Source organism: Pinus tabuliformis, chromosome X (genome assembly GCF_031772625.1).
Source record: "Pinus tabuliformis cultivar Carrire ecotype Pingquan chromosome X, CPIR1, whole genome shotgun sequence".
NCBI classification, from domain to species: domain Eukaryota; kingdom Viridiplantae; phylum Streptophyta; class Pinopsida; order Pinales; family Pinaceae; genus Pinus; species Pinus tabuliformis.
Window position 1 is genome coordinate 954,197,629 of NC_142308.1, and position 15,333 is coordinate 954,212,961.

Here is a 15,333-nt window from a genome sequence, read left to right on the forward strand (position 1 = left end):
ACCATGTAAGGATTTTTTCATGTATCACCAACCAAAAAAAACATGTCAATTTCAGTGGAATATCCCACTTCCACGTTACTTGGTACCATCTAAACTTTGGATCTCTATACTGATCTTGCATTAAGAAGGCATAAATTCCATTTACTATAAGTTCCCCATTAGACATGGGATCATTCCACATAGGTTTATCATCAACATAACTTGGATTGTGTATTCCTCCCATTCGCCCACTAGTGAACTAGAGAAGCCAATATCCCCTGCTTCTATCGAAGAGTTGCGCCATACCTCAAGTCCCATGTCCACATAAACATCCTTGAAATGGATAAATCCCCAACTGTGTAGGATATTTAATAGTATAGGGGAAAGAAAAATACAATTGGGCAAGTCGATGATGGCGACCATACCAATCTCAACTTGAGCACCATTTTCCACAATCCACCGGAGATTACTCATAAGCCATGGGACAATTTTAAGCATACTCCTCCAAGTCAGCAATGTCGCCTGTTGGGTTGGTGCTCCCGCTCTAATCCATGATATCAGAGAATGATGCTTTAAATATTTATTTTTAATCAATTGATGCCAAATACCATCCATACTAACAACCCTCCAAACATTCTTTATCAACAAAGCCCTACTAAAAGTACCCAAGTAAAAAATGCCCCAACCCCAAAGACACACTTGTCTGATTTTTTTCCAAATTTTCCAAAATGAAACTTCTTCCCATCTTATTCCAATCTAATATACAACAATACTCTAATCTACAATACAACAATAAACTATTATAAAATATTAGAAATAATTTATAAATATTTATGAAACTAAATCTAATAATAACATAAAACACAAGTTTGAAATAAAAGTAAAATAAAAAATAAAATAAACTAAATCAAAATAAAATATAAAATTAACATATGATAGTCTTAAAACTGAAAATTGAAATAATTAAAACTAAAGAAATAGAACTAAAGTAACCATAGATATAATTAACTATAATTAAATTGCATTAAATACAACAAAATTAAACTAAAATACCAAGTAATAAAACTTAAAATAAATAAATCAACGTTGAAATTAAAGTTAAGGGAGATTTGCGCTGCATGACGATTTCTTAAATTAGTTTATTTTAATCGATGGGTAGCATTGAAATCGTGGTTGGGTCTTTGATAGAATGCCCGTGGTGTTAATTTTAGGCCGATAGGCCTTCCTGTGAATGAGTTGAATCGTCTATGTTTTGATTTTCTGTTTTTCTGATTGACATCTGGTGTATAACTGGCATCTGAAATTGACATCATGTTTTTGGACTACTTTTCTTTCACCAAAATTGTTTTTTGATTTCTGCTTTTCCTGCTTTCTGGTTTTTTTTAGCTTTCTACTCCTCCACTATTCTTCCACGACCTGTTCCACTACTCTTCCACAACCTGTTGCAATAATGTTTCCGGGCTATGCTGCAATAATGTTTCTTCCGGGCTCTTCCAGGACTTGCTGCAATAATGTTTCCAGTTTCTACTGTGCACGACCTGCCTTGCTGCCTAACAATAAGTTTAATGTTTCCAGTTTCTGCTGTGCACAACCTGCCTTGCTGGCTAAGAATAAATTTAACTCTCCAGTTATTCAGTGGTAATCCTCCTATACCCTGCCATACTTCACATTTTAAATACTCATCCCAACACCTGCTGTCTCCTCAAATCTGTTCTTTACATTCATTTGCTCAGCTGCTTCTTCTAAGTGAATCAAATTTATTTCTGAGAGTTGTGAAGAAGAGAAGATGGTGAAAGAAGTAGGTCGGTTTAATGTTCAAGAATAGGCTACTAGAGACGAGTCAGGCATTCTCTTGCCCTTCAATTTCACTCGCAGTTCCTCCTCGCTTTACTCTCATAACTGCTTTTATTGATACCCATTTGCAGAAAACTTACATTTAAATTGTTTGCTTCTATTGATACCCATTTGCAGAAAACTTACATTTAAATTGTTTGCTTCTATTTAATACCCGTTTGCAGAAAACTTACATTTAAATTGCCTTGACAGGAAAAGTGGGCCGCATGATGTTACTTTCAATATCGTATACTGCGGAATCTGTCACACTGATCTACATCAAATTCGTAATGAATGGAAAGGTTCCCAATACCCAATGGTTCCTGGGTAATGTCTTCATAATCTTCAACACTGCTTCACATCAAATAGCAAGACAGAAAGAGTATATGCCTAGAAATTCACGCTCAATTTTAATTTACTCGCAATTCTATTTTTGCAGCCATGAAATAGTAGGTATAGTAGTTGAAGTTGGTTCAGAAGTGAAGAATTTTTCTGCTGGAGATCGTGTGGGCGTGGGCTGTATGGTTGGAAGTTGCCATCATTGCGATTCTTGTAGCAAAGGGCAAGAACAATACTGTGAGAAGGTCATTTGGACGTATGGCAGCATCGATGTTGATGGTTCTGTCACTTTTGGAGGTTACTCATCCTTGATGGTTTGTAACCAAAGGTAATTAATCATTATCCCAACTCATGCAACCATTTTTGTTTTAGGGCATATAGGCTAAACTCGCCATAAAAGGCTTCCTTTTCTGTCCATATAATCCTGTTCATGTTTGGAACGGGATCAACGAGTTTCGGGAATCTCCCAATTGACTCAAAACCTCAAAAAATTTAATTGCGCCAAGAACGCTTCCTTTTCTGTCCATATAATCCTGTTCATGTTTGGAACGGGATCAACGAGTTTCGGGAATCTCCCAATTGACTCAAAACCTCAGAAAATTTAATTGCGCCAAGTTCCGGCAGGCCCTGCCGAGACGGGTGGTTTGTCTCTTTTATATAAAACCGGAGACAAATGGCATTAATATTTTTTCTTTATATTGGTTAAATAGGGTTTTAATAATTTGGGTGGTTTGTGGGTTGTAAGCAGCTTTGTGGTGAAGGTACCAGAGAATCTGCCCTTGGATGCCGCTGCACCATTGCTATGTGCGGGAATAACGGTGTACAGCCCCATGAAATATTTCCAGATGACGGAGCCTGGAAAGAGCCTGGGCGTGGTGGGGCTTGGTGGTTTGGGACACATGGCTGTCAAATTTGGCAAAGCTTTTGGGTTGCAAGTGACGGTGATAAGTACATCGCCTAGCAAGGAAAAGGAAGCGAGAGAAATTTTAGGAGCAGATCACTTCGTCATCAGCAAAGATGAGAAACAGATGCAGGCTGCAGTCAAGTCTGTAGACTATATTATTGACACAGTCTCTGCTAATCATGCTGTGGAGCCCCTCCTTAATTTGCTAAAGGTGAATGGGAAGTTGGTCATAGTTGGTTTGCCAGAAAAGCCTGTGCAATTTGCTGCTCCGGCTGTTGTTATGGGTAAGTCCTCCGTGCCCTTTTGTCTTGTAGATAAAAGATATGAACAAAATTATATTTCAATCAAACTGAGAGTGTCAAAGGCATCCACAGCTTAGGCAGATATGCTATCTCTAAATTTTGGATTTCTCTACTGTTTTCTTGAACAAGAATTTGGGTGTTAATCACATGGAAGTTGGGATTTAATTTTAATTTTGGTGTGTGCAACCCGTCGATTTGTTGGGGGGAGTTTGATTGGAGGGGTGAAGGAAACTCAGGAAATGTGTTATAGTTGGTGAGAAGCTTTTAGCTCTCATAGAAGAGTAGGTTTATGGCTGAATGAGGATGTGAGAAACTAGGAACTGTAACTCGTAGAATGTAATAGATGCCCGAGAACTTCAGTTTCTTCAAAATCTCCAGAAAATGGAAGTGAGGAAAATACACAGTATTCACGAGCCACATTACCTTTGAACTTCAAGAGAACTGACAAGTGGGCACTTCCTCCAAAACCTTCTTTGTGGCTGCAGTATAAAGTCTGAAAATTTGGTGGTTAAAGCTTGTAACCTTTCTCACTTGGATCAAGTCATTGGCATGGCTCCCTGCTCCATATTAGATACTTTTGAAATGTCGTTGAAACTATGTTGGCCAACCCCAGATTGTCCAACTTTATTGAATGCCATATCTCTTGCAGAATCCAAACCATGATCCTCAACTAAATATTGTTGTTTCTGCAAACTAGGTTTGTCACATCAATATGTCTGAGCACAGTAATGGGGAAAACAAGGATTAAAAACGTTTTTCCTAAATTTGTATGCCTATACTTGTGAAATCCGTGATCTACTAATAGCTAGGTGGCATCTGCAAGCAAATTGAGAGATACACCTATATCATTATTCTCCTGGCTCGCAGTGTTTCGACTTCCTGAACCAAGATTGGATCTACTTAAATTTGATCGACTTCTACTTTTGTTATCATATATATGAATACTTCTATCATAAAACTGAGTGTTTGCAAGAGGTTGCATAGATTTCAGGGAGCCCATCTATTAAAATAAGAGTAGAATCGGTACGCAGTAAAGAGATAATTTTGATAAACAACATCTCACACATTGAAGGTCGAGATAGAAAGAGAGATTAGCGTTTACCTAAACGGAATGTAAAGATATAATGAATTCATTTCTGCCCTTGAATTATTTGTAGGGAACAAATGTTACAGGCTGCCTAAGTTGGCCTGTAAAAGATTTGGGCCTTTGGTCGAAGAATCCATTTGTGGAGAAGAATGAGCATTACTGACATATAATCAAGTTGGGGAAACATCCATTTTTGAAATTTGATAAACTAGAATACTACCTAGTCCATTTCCTTACTTGAAGTCTAATGTGGGTGTCAAGCATATTTGGAAATGAAGCATAGTTCTTGCTGTCTATACCTTATGGCATCCCTAGAGGCCTTGATATCATCTTATCGAACTCACAAATTTCTGTAAATGATGAATTGGGCTGCAAGCAAAGTATTCATGTCTAGAAACATCAGAATTGGGCTGATCTTTGGACTGACCGAAATTTCATGTTCAGGTAACCATTATTGTTATAGAAGTTGTAGACTAAGAACAGGAATGACATGGGGAAAAGTAGGAATATGAAAAGAAACAAGAAGATCCCTCATGTCTACCTATGCAAGGTCTCAAACACCATGCCCATCTTTGTAAGTATTTCTTTGACTTTAAATTCGTGTTGTAGCTAAGGAAGTTTAATCTATGCTTGTGCTTTCAATAGTCCTAGAAAATAAAGGGAGAAGTGGGCTTCCACCTTTAAAATAATTATTTTTAAAGAAACAATGCCCTCCTGTTGTGGATCTATGAACTTTGCTAAAAATGGATAAGGACTAGGCATGGAAGTTATATGTTCCAGGGTACATGTAGGACTTAGCATGGTTGTTACATCTGCCAGGGTATTGTTCTTGTAGCCAAATGGATTGTGAGCACTATGTGTAATAGATTGAATTCCAATAGCTGATATGTATGGTGTGAAGAACCAAGATGTGCTATATATATTTCATTGATGGAAGACTTTAAGTGTTGTTTCTGTCCTTTTGAAATTTCCAGGAAATATATTAAAAGAAAAACAAAAAAATATTACAATGTACACATTTTACTATGCCTTTTCATTTCTTTATTTATAAAATTTTCCTGCCATTTATACTCGTGGGAATTCTATTTAAAGTATTTCACAATGATGAGAAACAATTAATTTATTAAACAGAATTCTAAGAAAGGGTTGAGATGGAATATACTGGATGATGCTTGCAAAGTTTTCAAACAAATGCCAGAACGAGATGTTTGTTCTTGGACTACCATGATTGCAACTTATGCAAGGCATGGACCTGCTGAGGAGGCATTGAGATTGTTTCAATTAGTGAAATATAAAGGCCTCTGTCCTAATCAACTCACGTTTACCATCCTTCTTATGATGTGTACCTAATTAGATTCTGTACAAAATACAACTACCTGCACTTTAAGCAGCGGTTATGATCTCAAATGCCCAAATAACTGCTTTGTAAATGTCCAAAATTGAACAATGATCACAAATTACAATTATCAGTTTCTTAAGTAGCCATGGTCTTAAATACCCAAATAGCTGCTCTTAATTGTTCAAAAGTGCAGAGTGTTTGCAGTGTCCCTATCAATGAGGGAAGAAGGTGATATTTATCCCCAAAGCATGTGACCAAGCTCTTCGAATCTTCCATAACGCCTAAGAGGGAAAATTAGGTGTTTTCATCACCATTACGGGATGTATTGTGGAGTGGGGATAGATTCCCATCTTCTGCTACTGTTACCAACTATGTGTTGAAATTTCAGTATGTATTTCATGTGGTTTTCTAGATTTAAGCAATATTTGAAATGTCCGTTAAATTTGCCTCTTCTGGTTGATTTTTAATGGAAGATTGAACGTTTATGTAACTCCTCTGGTTGATTTTTAATGGAAGATTGAATGTTTATGCAACTCTAATTTTCTTGTTGCGTAGGACCTCCACCTGGAAATTGAAAACACTGTTGGTCACATGAGTACAGCGATGAGTAATTGTTTTCTTTCCAACTGATTCTACAAATTAGTGTTCAGAGTCCAACAAGTTGAGCACATTTAAATCAGAGTCTAATGAGCATATTAAACCATGAATGGTTTCAAAGTTACCAGATTCTTACTCCACAGTTGCAAGCTTTCTCCCACTTAAGGACCTTTACAGTCTCCCAAGTGAAATCAGGATCACCCCAACCCAAATGGCCATATGCAACTATTTTTTGGAACCTCATATTGCCTCCCGTTTTAGGTCAAGATTGATAGAAATCATGCTAGGGCAGAAGTCAAAATTTTCCTTGATCAACTGCAGGATTTCAGTATATAGAATCTTTTCAGTTCCATATGTGTCAACAAACACAGAGAGTGACTCAGGCACACCAATGGAATATGAAACCTGCACAAGGCAGCAGCGTTCTAGCCCAGCAGCAACAACACTCTTGGCAACTTGTCTAACAATGTAGCCACCACTACAATCCACCTTGGTGGGACCCCTTCCAGAAAAGGCTCCTCCATCATGAGCACCCCAACCACCATATGTATCAATAATAATTTTCCTCCCAGTGAGTCCAGCATCCCCATGGAGTCCTCCAATTACAAAACGCCTAGATGGGTTGAAATGGAATATTGTATTTTCATCTAGATATTGAGAAAGAACAACCGGCCTAATGACATGCTCCTTGAGATCAACTACAATCTGATCATTTGATAACAGTTCCATCATGTTGAGTAGAAATGTGAACAGTGTGAACTCTTAACAGGACCATTGCCGCTCCCTCATTTGTATACTCAACAATAACTTGGGTCTTTTTTGTTCAATGTTCACCAGGACCTTGCAATTATCTGCATGCAAGCCAACATCCATTGACATGAATTGAATTCCTCTACAGGTGTTCCCCTCACTATCTTCTCATAGTCTATATTAGCTTTAGTTGTGATTTCTCCAAATATCATAACCATATTTGTCTTTGTGCAGATCTCACATGCAACCTTGCTTTCAGGATCTTGCTCCAGGCAAGAATCCAAGATGGCTTCCGAAACCTGATCACAAAGTCTGTCAGGGTGTCTCTCATTGACAGAATCTGATGTGAAGAGAAAGGTGTCCATCTAAAAAATACAGGCACATAAAAAGATCAGTAGGCAAGAAAAAATATGACCAAACACTTGACTTAACATGCAAGAATCACCATTTAATATAAACTGTTAAACAACACATAGTTAGCCAGAAAACTGAAAATTGACTGTGGAATGAGAACAACTAGTATTACATAAGTGCATAAGTGTATATGCAAAATATTTTATGCAATATGTTGATTGCATGGATATCCTTCTTATCACTAGAAAATATTACTAGAGACAAACATTCCTATGGAGAAGTTGTTGCAGACCAAATGGTTGGAGGATACTGTGATTTACTTCAATTCTAAATGAAACTTATTGAAAAACATGTTGATTCTTTGGGTAAATTTTTGGCAAAAGCCCAACCAGTCCAGCACCATTTCAATGCATTTTGATTCTTCAGATATTGTCTTTGATAAGGATGCAAGAACAAAAGATGCGCTAATAAAAGGGGTTTTGAATTGGATCCATTTCCTAGGAGATATGAAACTAGGTTTAAACAGGGTTGTAAAGGAATTAAGGGGCTTTAAGAACTTGTACATAGCAGGCAAGGTGAAAGTAGTTAATTGGCATAGATATATGCTGCTAAGCATGTCAGTACCCCTCCAAAAGTGTATATAATAGAGTCATCTAGCTTATAAAATGCTTCCTTTGCAAAAAGCAAGATGGATACAAAGGACCCCTGGGCATAAGTAAGGAAAGTATGTCAGCAATGTTTTTTCCAAACGTGAGAATACAAATACAGAGTATTTTATTTTATTTACAGAAATCACCCCATTTCTGGTCCAGCAAGTTGTATACTCCAGAGACATGTTGGTTCAGGGATTCTCAAAGTCCATACAACAATGCGCTGAGAATGTATTTGTGGTAAACTCCGACTTATTTACAGATTTAGATCTAATTAATGTAGAAAAAATAAGATCCAGCGTGCTAACCTTTCGAATAAATGGAAACAGCCAAGGAAACCTAAAGAAAAACCTAGCCTCAACAGAAGCATCTTGAGGGATTTAAAAAAAAGACAATTAGGGAAAAGTGCAAAAAAAAATTATTTGTGATGTATTGGACAGAGAAGATTTGTTTCAGCAGGTTGGCAACCGTTGAAACCTCATATAAACATGATGTCCCTAAAAACCTTCCCCAAAGTGAGTTCAAATGTTTAAAAATATTAAGTATTCATCTGATTAGTTCATGTCCGGAAAAAGGAAAAAAAACAAACAAATGAAAGGTTCATTAAAAAGAGATCTTCGTTGAAATGGTACCTTAGCTTAAGACATAGATGAATGGTATCCCCTCTTTTCTCCTCCTGTGCATGAGGGCCAACAGATGAATAAGAGAGTGCACTGATAGAAGTAGAGGATCACTCTCTGCTTTTATCGTCATCACTTGTAGCATGAGTTCAATGAATCTGGACGGAATTTGTTGCTACGGGAAATGAGGAAAGGATCCCTCTTGTAGCAGAGTGGGTTTTCCTCCAATATTGCCACTCCTCCAACCATTCTTTGCACCTCGTTCAGAATCGAACTCGCTCTAGGGATTTTAGGGATTTTAGGCATACACACAGAAGAGAAATAATACACAGAAGAAAAAATAACTGAATGGGAAACTGAAACAAATACATAACAAGAACAAAACAATAGTGTTGAATGCTAGAGTGTTTTTCTTATTCAGTCTTGACAGAGAAAAATCTAAAAACAAAATTACACAACAATAGGACTTGAATTCTGTCGGAGAATGACAGAAAATTTCTGCCTCAATTTCCATGCTTAAACAACTTTAGAGATCAACCCTGATTTCTCTGCATAAAAGTGCCAGAAATCACTTTGAATCTCTTGCAATATTATGTTGTTAATAACAACAATCTGCACTTGAAAGAGGCCAGAATTGGCAAATAGTGTCTATTTTTTTTTCACGGAAGAGGTCTGCCACATTTTTTCTCACACATGGAAAGATTTATAAGACATATGGTTGGGTACCTGGTTGTCTTGGAGAACTATAAAATGTCTTTAAAGTTTTTTGATAACAGAGAAACCATTTGGATGCTTAGGAGGTTCATTGTACGATCCCCTTAAAAGTCATTCAAAAATAAAGTTAGTCAAGCTTGATGGCTTAAAACTTAAAAGCTGACAGCATTTAGAAATTTCACTTTTCTTTAAGAACTACAACACCTGGATTATTGGTTAAAGATTGGCTCAATCACACTTGTTTTACATCAAGTAAAACAAGAGAATTCATCTGAACTATTGTTGTAAACTTCTTCTATAGAAGTGAGTCATTAAGAGAATTCATTGAGTATTGGTAAGGAACACAAGGCTTATTTTTGACATCTGAATTCTCTTAGCAATGAATATAAAACATTATTTTGTTCTTTCTAGTGGCAGATTTTATTCAAATTTGTCTAAAGATGACTTCATCATTGTGTATTTTTACATGAACATTTAATGGTATGCTAAAATAAGATTTTGAAATATTTTGATAGAGTATGAAAGAGGAAATTTTTTCGAATTTGTTCACTGAGGAAATGGGAAAGGGAATTTTTTTTCCAATTTAACAATCTTATCGGCCTCTTTTTGCACCTTTTGGGGCAATTGCTAGGCAATAGGAGGCTACTTTATTTTTGGCGGCGGCGACATTTACCGTGCAGCTATGTTAGTTCGCTTGGTCCACAAACCGCTGCTATATTTACGGGTGTCAGCTTTTGGGTGAATGTTGGGATATGACAAGAAATATGTGGTTTGTTAATGGGTATTAAATGAGTGAGGTTGTATATGTTTATTGTTAGATTTTTGGCTTGCCAAAAATTTAACAATAAACATATATAACTCCACTCATTTAATCCCTGTTGACAAGCTATTTATTTTTGGAGTAGGAGGTGGAGGAATTGTCTGGATGGCCAAAAATGACAAGATTCTGGTAAAAATATTTCAAAAAATTATGCAGTGGCAGTGTTTGAATCTTGTTTTTGATTGTGGAAATAGATTCAACACCATCAAAAACCTCTAAAACACCCAACATATTGAAATTTGACAGTGATAACTTAGATTTAGAAAAAAACTCTTGCCAGATTTTATCAAAATATGATTGGAATTTCCATAATTTTCAAGACAAAAAAATAATCTAATTAAACTACGACTTTATTTTCAACCGTCGAAATACTAGTACTGTATATTAAATTCAGTGGAATCTACAAAACTACATGGTTAAGATTCTCCAAAAATGGTCTTCATGGGATCAAGCACGCACTTAAACTTTCAATCCCTTATTCTGTCATGATCTGGTGCAGTTTCTTGCTCCACCGTAATTGCAATTATATGTTTGACGTTTAAAATGATTGTTCATGTTTCCAAAAGTGATAGATAAGTTACACTGCAACCCAATATTCGAGTTGTATTTGATCTATTCCACCATGCTTGCTGGTTTCACATGTCACAACTCTCAAACAATTTCACTTCATTTTAAGTTCTTTATCTTTTTTCATTTTATATTCACATAAAAGTTTTCAAGGGCCATCTTCTATTTATATTAAACAACTCGTGAATAAGAATAAGTAGTAAACATGTGACACAACTTCATGCTATATTTAATAATATTTCGCCTTTTCCATTTTAATTTTCACCTTAATTCTCTCTTAAAAACAATTCAGGTTATCATTAATATTTCTTAATTTTTCTGGTTAATTATATTTAAATGTTTGAATTTGTCCTTAAACTCAGTTGAACAAGAGAAATACCAATGTAATGACATCGTATATAATTATGTATCAAATTATTTTCAATTTAAAAGAAAGAAATTCAGTTGAACAAGAGAAATACCAATGTAATGACATCGTGTATAATTAAATCTATGTATTAAATTATTTTTAATTTAAAAGAAAGAAATTCAAGAAGAGATGGGCACTATAAAGTTTAAACTAGCTCTAGTTTTCTAGAGTGTGGAGTATTAATAGATGAAATTGTGGAATACTAATGAAACGTCCAATTTTTCAAGTAGACCCTCCACTGATCATCAAGAACAAATAAAAATTTATATTCATCTACAGTTTCTCCAAATCAAACTGTATCTCCAAATCAAACTGTAGTGGTTCATATATGTTTTTATCTCTAAGTTATTGATGAACTTAAGATTATTGTTTTAATTCCTTTATCTTAAATTGATCTTTTAAATTAACTGGGTTACCTCCTCTTATTGCTTGAAATTACAATGGAGTAAGGATAACCTTTCCAACTTTAAACAAGAAAAATAGGCTAGTGTCAGTTCATATAATTGAACAAGGCAGCAACAAAATCACTGCTAATTCATATATGTCTTTATCTCTAAGTTATTGATGAACTTAAGATTATTGTTTTAATTCCTTTACTCTTAAATTGATCTTTTAAATTAACTGGGTTACCTCCTCTTATTGCTTGAAATTACAATGGAGTAAGGATAACCTCTCAATTTAATTCACACTTTTTCCAACTTTAAACAAGAAAAATAGGCTAGTGTCAGTTCATATAATTGAACAAGGCAGCAACAAAATCACTGCTAATTTTACTTTGCTCCCTCCTATTATATGAAGCTACAATGGTGTAATCATAATTTCTAAGTTTCCTCTGAGCTTTTCACAATTTAGGAAAGAGGACTTGTATCTGATCATGTTTGAAATATTATTTCATTATTTGAAATTAATGACATTTATTTCAAATTAAACTCTAATAATTTAGTCTTCAAGTAATAAAACAAAAAATTTACCAAAATTAAAATCAAATATATATATATATATATATATAATATCAGTGAGACACATTTGATTGCATCTCAATCATGATACAGAAATAGACAATATGTCTATATTCCATCTTTAAAAGTGCTTTTTGACCTTTTGTTTTAGTAAATTCACTATATATATTTTATAAATTTATTCTTTAAACATACAAATAATCAATGCTTATTACAGTATATTCTCCCTCATGGAATCAATGTTTGAAAGAAAGAAAAATCACATCTCATAATATAGTTTACATGAACACTTTCTTCATAAAACTATGGTAACGACCTTTAATATGATCATCATGAAATTATCCATTTCATTGTTCTAACTACTTGAAATTAGAATCTTCACCCAAATCACATGTCTGTGACAATGTGGTTTGCGGTAAAAAAAATCTGATGTTCTTTATATTTGATATGTGACCAGATTAAATTACATATAGATTAATTGATTAAGTGGAAAGAAATAGTAATATTCTATCATAAGGAATAGAAATTCATCAATAACTTTAGAAACAAAGAAATAGAATAAAAACAGAATGTAAATGTTCATGTTTTTCTTATTAACTCGTCGTTTGGTATTTAAAATGAATTATTTTAAAGATAATAATCCAATTCCATCCTAAAATATTTTAATGCTTTTACGACTTCACGTTTCAATTTTTTTTAATGCTTTTACGACTTCACGTTTCAATTTTTCATAATATATACTGACAATAATCTAACACCTATGTTAATTCATTACATAATAAGTACTATTTTTTATAATATAAACTGCAAATAAATACAACACGTCTTAATTCATTATATAATATGTATTATTTAAAATTTTCAGTATTCCCATAATCTACCATAAAATTAAATTTAATACTATAGTATACAATTAAGCTCAATAAAAAAAAATGAAACATCAGATTTTATTTTTTCTGATTGTTGTTCAGATGATTGGTACAACGCTATATTGAGCCTACTTGCAGGTATATTACCAAATCCCGAGCATGAAATATGTGTCATAAACATTTGGTAAGGCTTACACACTTGTTTATGAGTTGATTTCTTCCATTTCTGACACAATCTTCATTGGATTTAAATTCCGCTTTTTTGGCAGTGTGAATATCATGTCTCATTCCGATTTTTTGCAGTGTGAATATCATGTCTCTACGTTACATTATTTAACATGTTTCTACGTTACATGATCTTTTTGGGAATAGCCATAGCCTAGTTTTTTGTTTTTTTTTTTTTTTTTTTTAATATTTTAAAATGTTTGAAATTTAAGAAAATAAATAAATAAAAGGTTGGTATTGATAATGTGTTGATGATGAGATGATAGTTGGCACTGATGTCAATCGGGTAGTATGAGTTACAGATATTTGATTGGTACAAGTGTTTGATGATCGATTGCTTAGATGTAGATGTTGTGTTGATGTATGGTTGTCATGGAAGATGACATATCTTTGATGATTGGTAGCAGGTGTTAGTACATGCATGGTATTGGTGTGCTTGTGTAGCACGTTGGCACTTGGTAGTGGTATTACCATGGTATAGGTGCCCTTGGTATTGGTATTGTCATGGTATTCACACGTGGTATTCTAGTTTGCTTAGTATTTACACTGGTTATTAGTGTTACCTTAGTATCTCCCATGGTATTTGTTTTAGGTTGATGTGTTTGGATTCTATATATATGTGTGTGTCTTGTTGAGTTTTTGTTCGTTGGTTATCTTGAGGAGAAAAAGTGATGGTGGTGTGAGCTTGGAGAGTGTGTGTGAGAGAAGAGTAGTGTGTGCAAGTTGTGCATGGAATTCTGCATAAAATATTCAACACTTCACAACATTAGGAGATGGTAGAAGTATGATTCAACTAGGATTTTATGCAGTAGTAAGGTGATGGAGTATGGAATGATTGTAAATCATTTCCTATACATTTTCTCATTGTGTTTTCATTAGATTATCATTTTGGTTTGCAACATGGGTTATTGATGGAGTTTTGCAATGATTGAGTGAGTTGTGCATAATTGTTTCAATTGGGTTGTTATGTTTGTTTAGATCCTATGTTGCTAGAGGTTGCTGTGTTGTTCTAGTTGAGCAGTTTAAATTGACTCCATATTGAAAATGAATGAAACTAGGGTCACATATAAGAGTGGAGTGGGGGCTCCGGAAAATTCAATACAAAAAACATATTTCTTCATGAGTCCAATGGGAGTTGGGTGAGGTTCATTGGTCATGGTGGCTTCCAACAAATGAATGTCCGTAGAGTTGTGAGATGAGTATCATATTTCTTCATAGTCCAGTAGATGTTGGGCGAGGCTCATTGGTCGTGGTCGCTTTTAGCTGATGGATGTCTATAGAGTTGTGAGATGAGGATCAAAGTTCTTATTGGTAGTAGTCATACATATTTTCTATGTATCAAATTGCTTGATGAATAGTAAAATTATTTGAGTAGCGCAACAACTAGTGGTTTTTTCCCTAGAGAGGGTTTTCCACTAGAAACGTTTGTGTCCTCTTGTCCATGTTTATTTGATTGTTTGTATGGCTCATGTATTTTTATTATGTGATTTGATCTACTAATGGGTTAATGTGTGTGTGTGATTCAATAATTGAAAAAGATTTAAAAGTTAATAATTACAGTGACTATTGATTTTGCCCCCCCTCCTCTTAGTAGTGAGCACATTTCCATAAAAAAATTGTGGAAAATATAGTTTTATGAAAATTAAAAGGAAAAATTATGAAAATAACCAAAGTTGAATGCATGTTTAAGGCATTTAATAATTAATATTAATATTAATTATTATTATTAAGGTTTATATTAAAGGCTAATTTTATATCAGTCCTATATTAGTAAGAATAGTAACAATAAAATATTGATAATAGGGTTTATATTATTAATCCTAATTAATAGTAATAATAATTCATATGAATATAGGATTTATAATATTAATATTATGTTTTATAGGGCTTATAATATTAATCTTATGAACACAAGAGATTAATAAAGCCAAAGGATTACAAACACAAGGGACTAATATCAAACAAAAGAGATTAATAAATCCAAGGGATTAATATTGCAAACCCGAGGGATTATTG

The 15,333-nt window shown here is 34.3% G+C and overlaps 1 protein-coding gene and 1 pseudogene across 1 annotated transcript; one reads left to right on the forward strand and one right to left on the reverse strand.

Annotated features, from left to right (window-relative positions):
* Nucleotides 1-1,157: 1,157 nt before the first annotated feature.
* Nucleotides 1,158-10,614, forward strand: LOC149142856 (mannitol dehydrogenase-like). Its single transcript, XM_089453237.1, has 5 exons — nucleotides 1,158-1,617; nucleotides 2,026-2,139; nucleotides 2,252-2,479; nucleotides 2,900-3,339; nucleotides 10,100-10,614. Exons 1-5 carry the CDS (start codon nucleotides 1,430-1,432, stop codon nucleotides 10,222-10,224), a joined length of 1,095 nt encoding a protein of 364 aa, XP_089309363.1. The 5' UTR covers nucleotides 1,158-1,429; the 3' UTR covers nucleotides 10,225-10,614.
* LOC149142857 (S-adenosylmethionine synthase 1 pseudogene) lies at nucleotides 4,966-7,495 on the reverse strand (annotated as a pseudogene).
* Nucleotides 10,615-15,333: the final 4,719 nt, after the last annotated feature.

Excerpts from the sequence above, each read along its gene's own strand:
- LOC149142856 (XM_089453237.1), top strand. The coding sequence starts at position 1,430 with ATGTTTCCGGGCTATGCTGCAATAATGTTTCTTCCGGGCTCTTCCAGG. Across the intron at positions 2,480-2,899 it reads TTGATGGTTTGTAACCAAAG|CTTTGTGGTGAAGGTACCAG; the intron begins GTAATTAATCAT and ends GGTTGTAAGCAG. Across the intron at positions 3,340-10,099 it reads TGCTCCGGCTGTTGTTATGG|GCAATAGGAGGCTACTTTAT; the intron begins GTAAGTCCTCCG and ends GGCAATTGCTAG.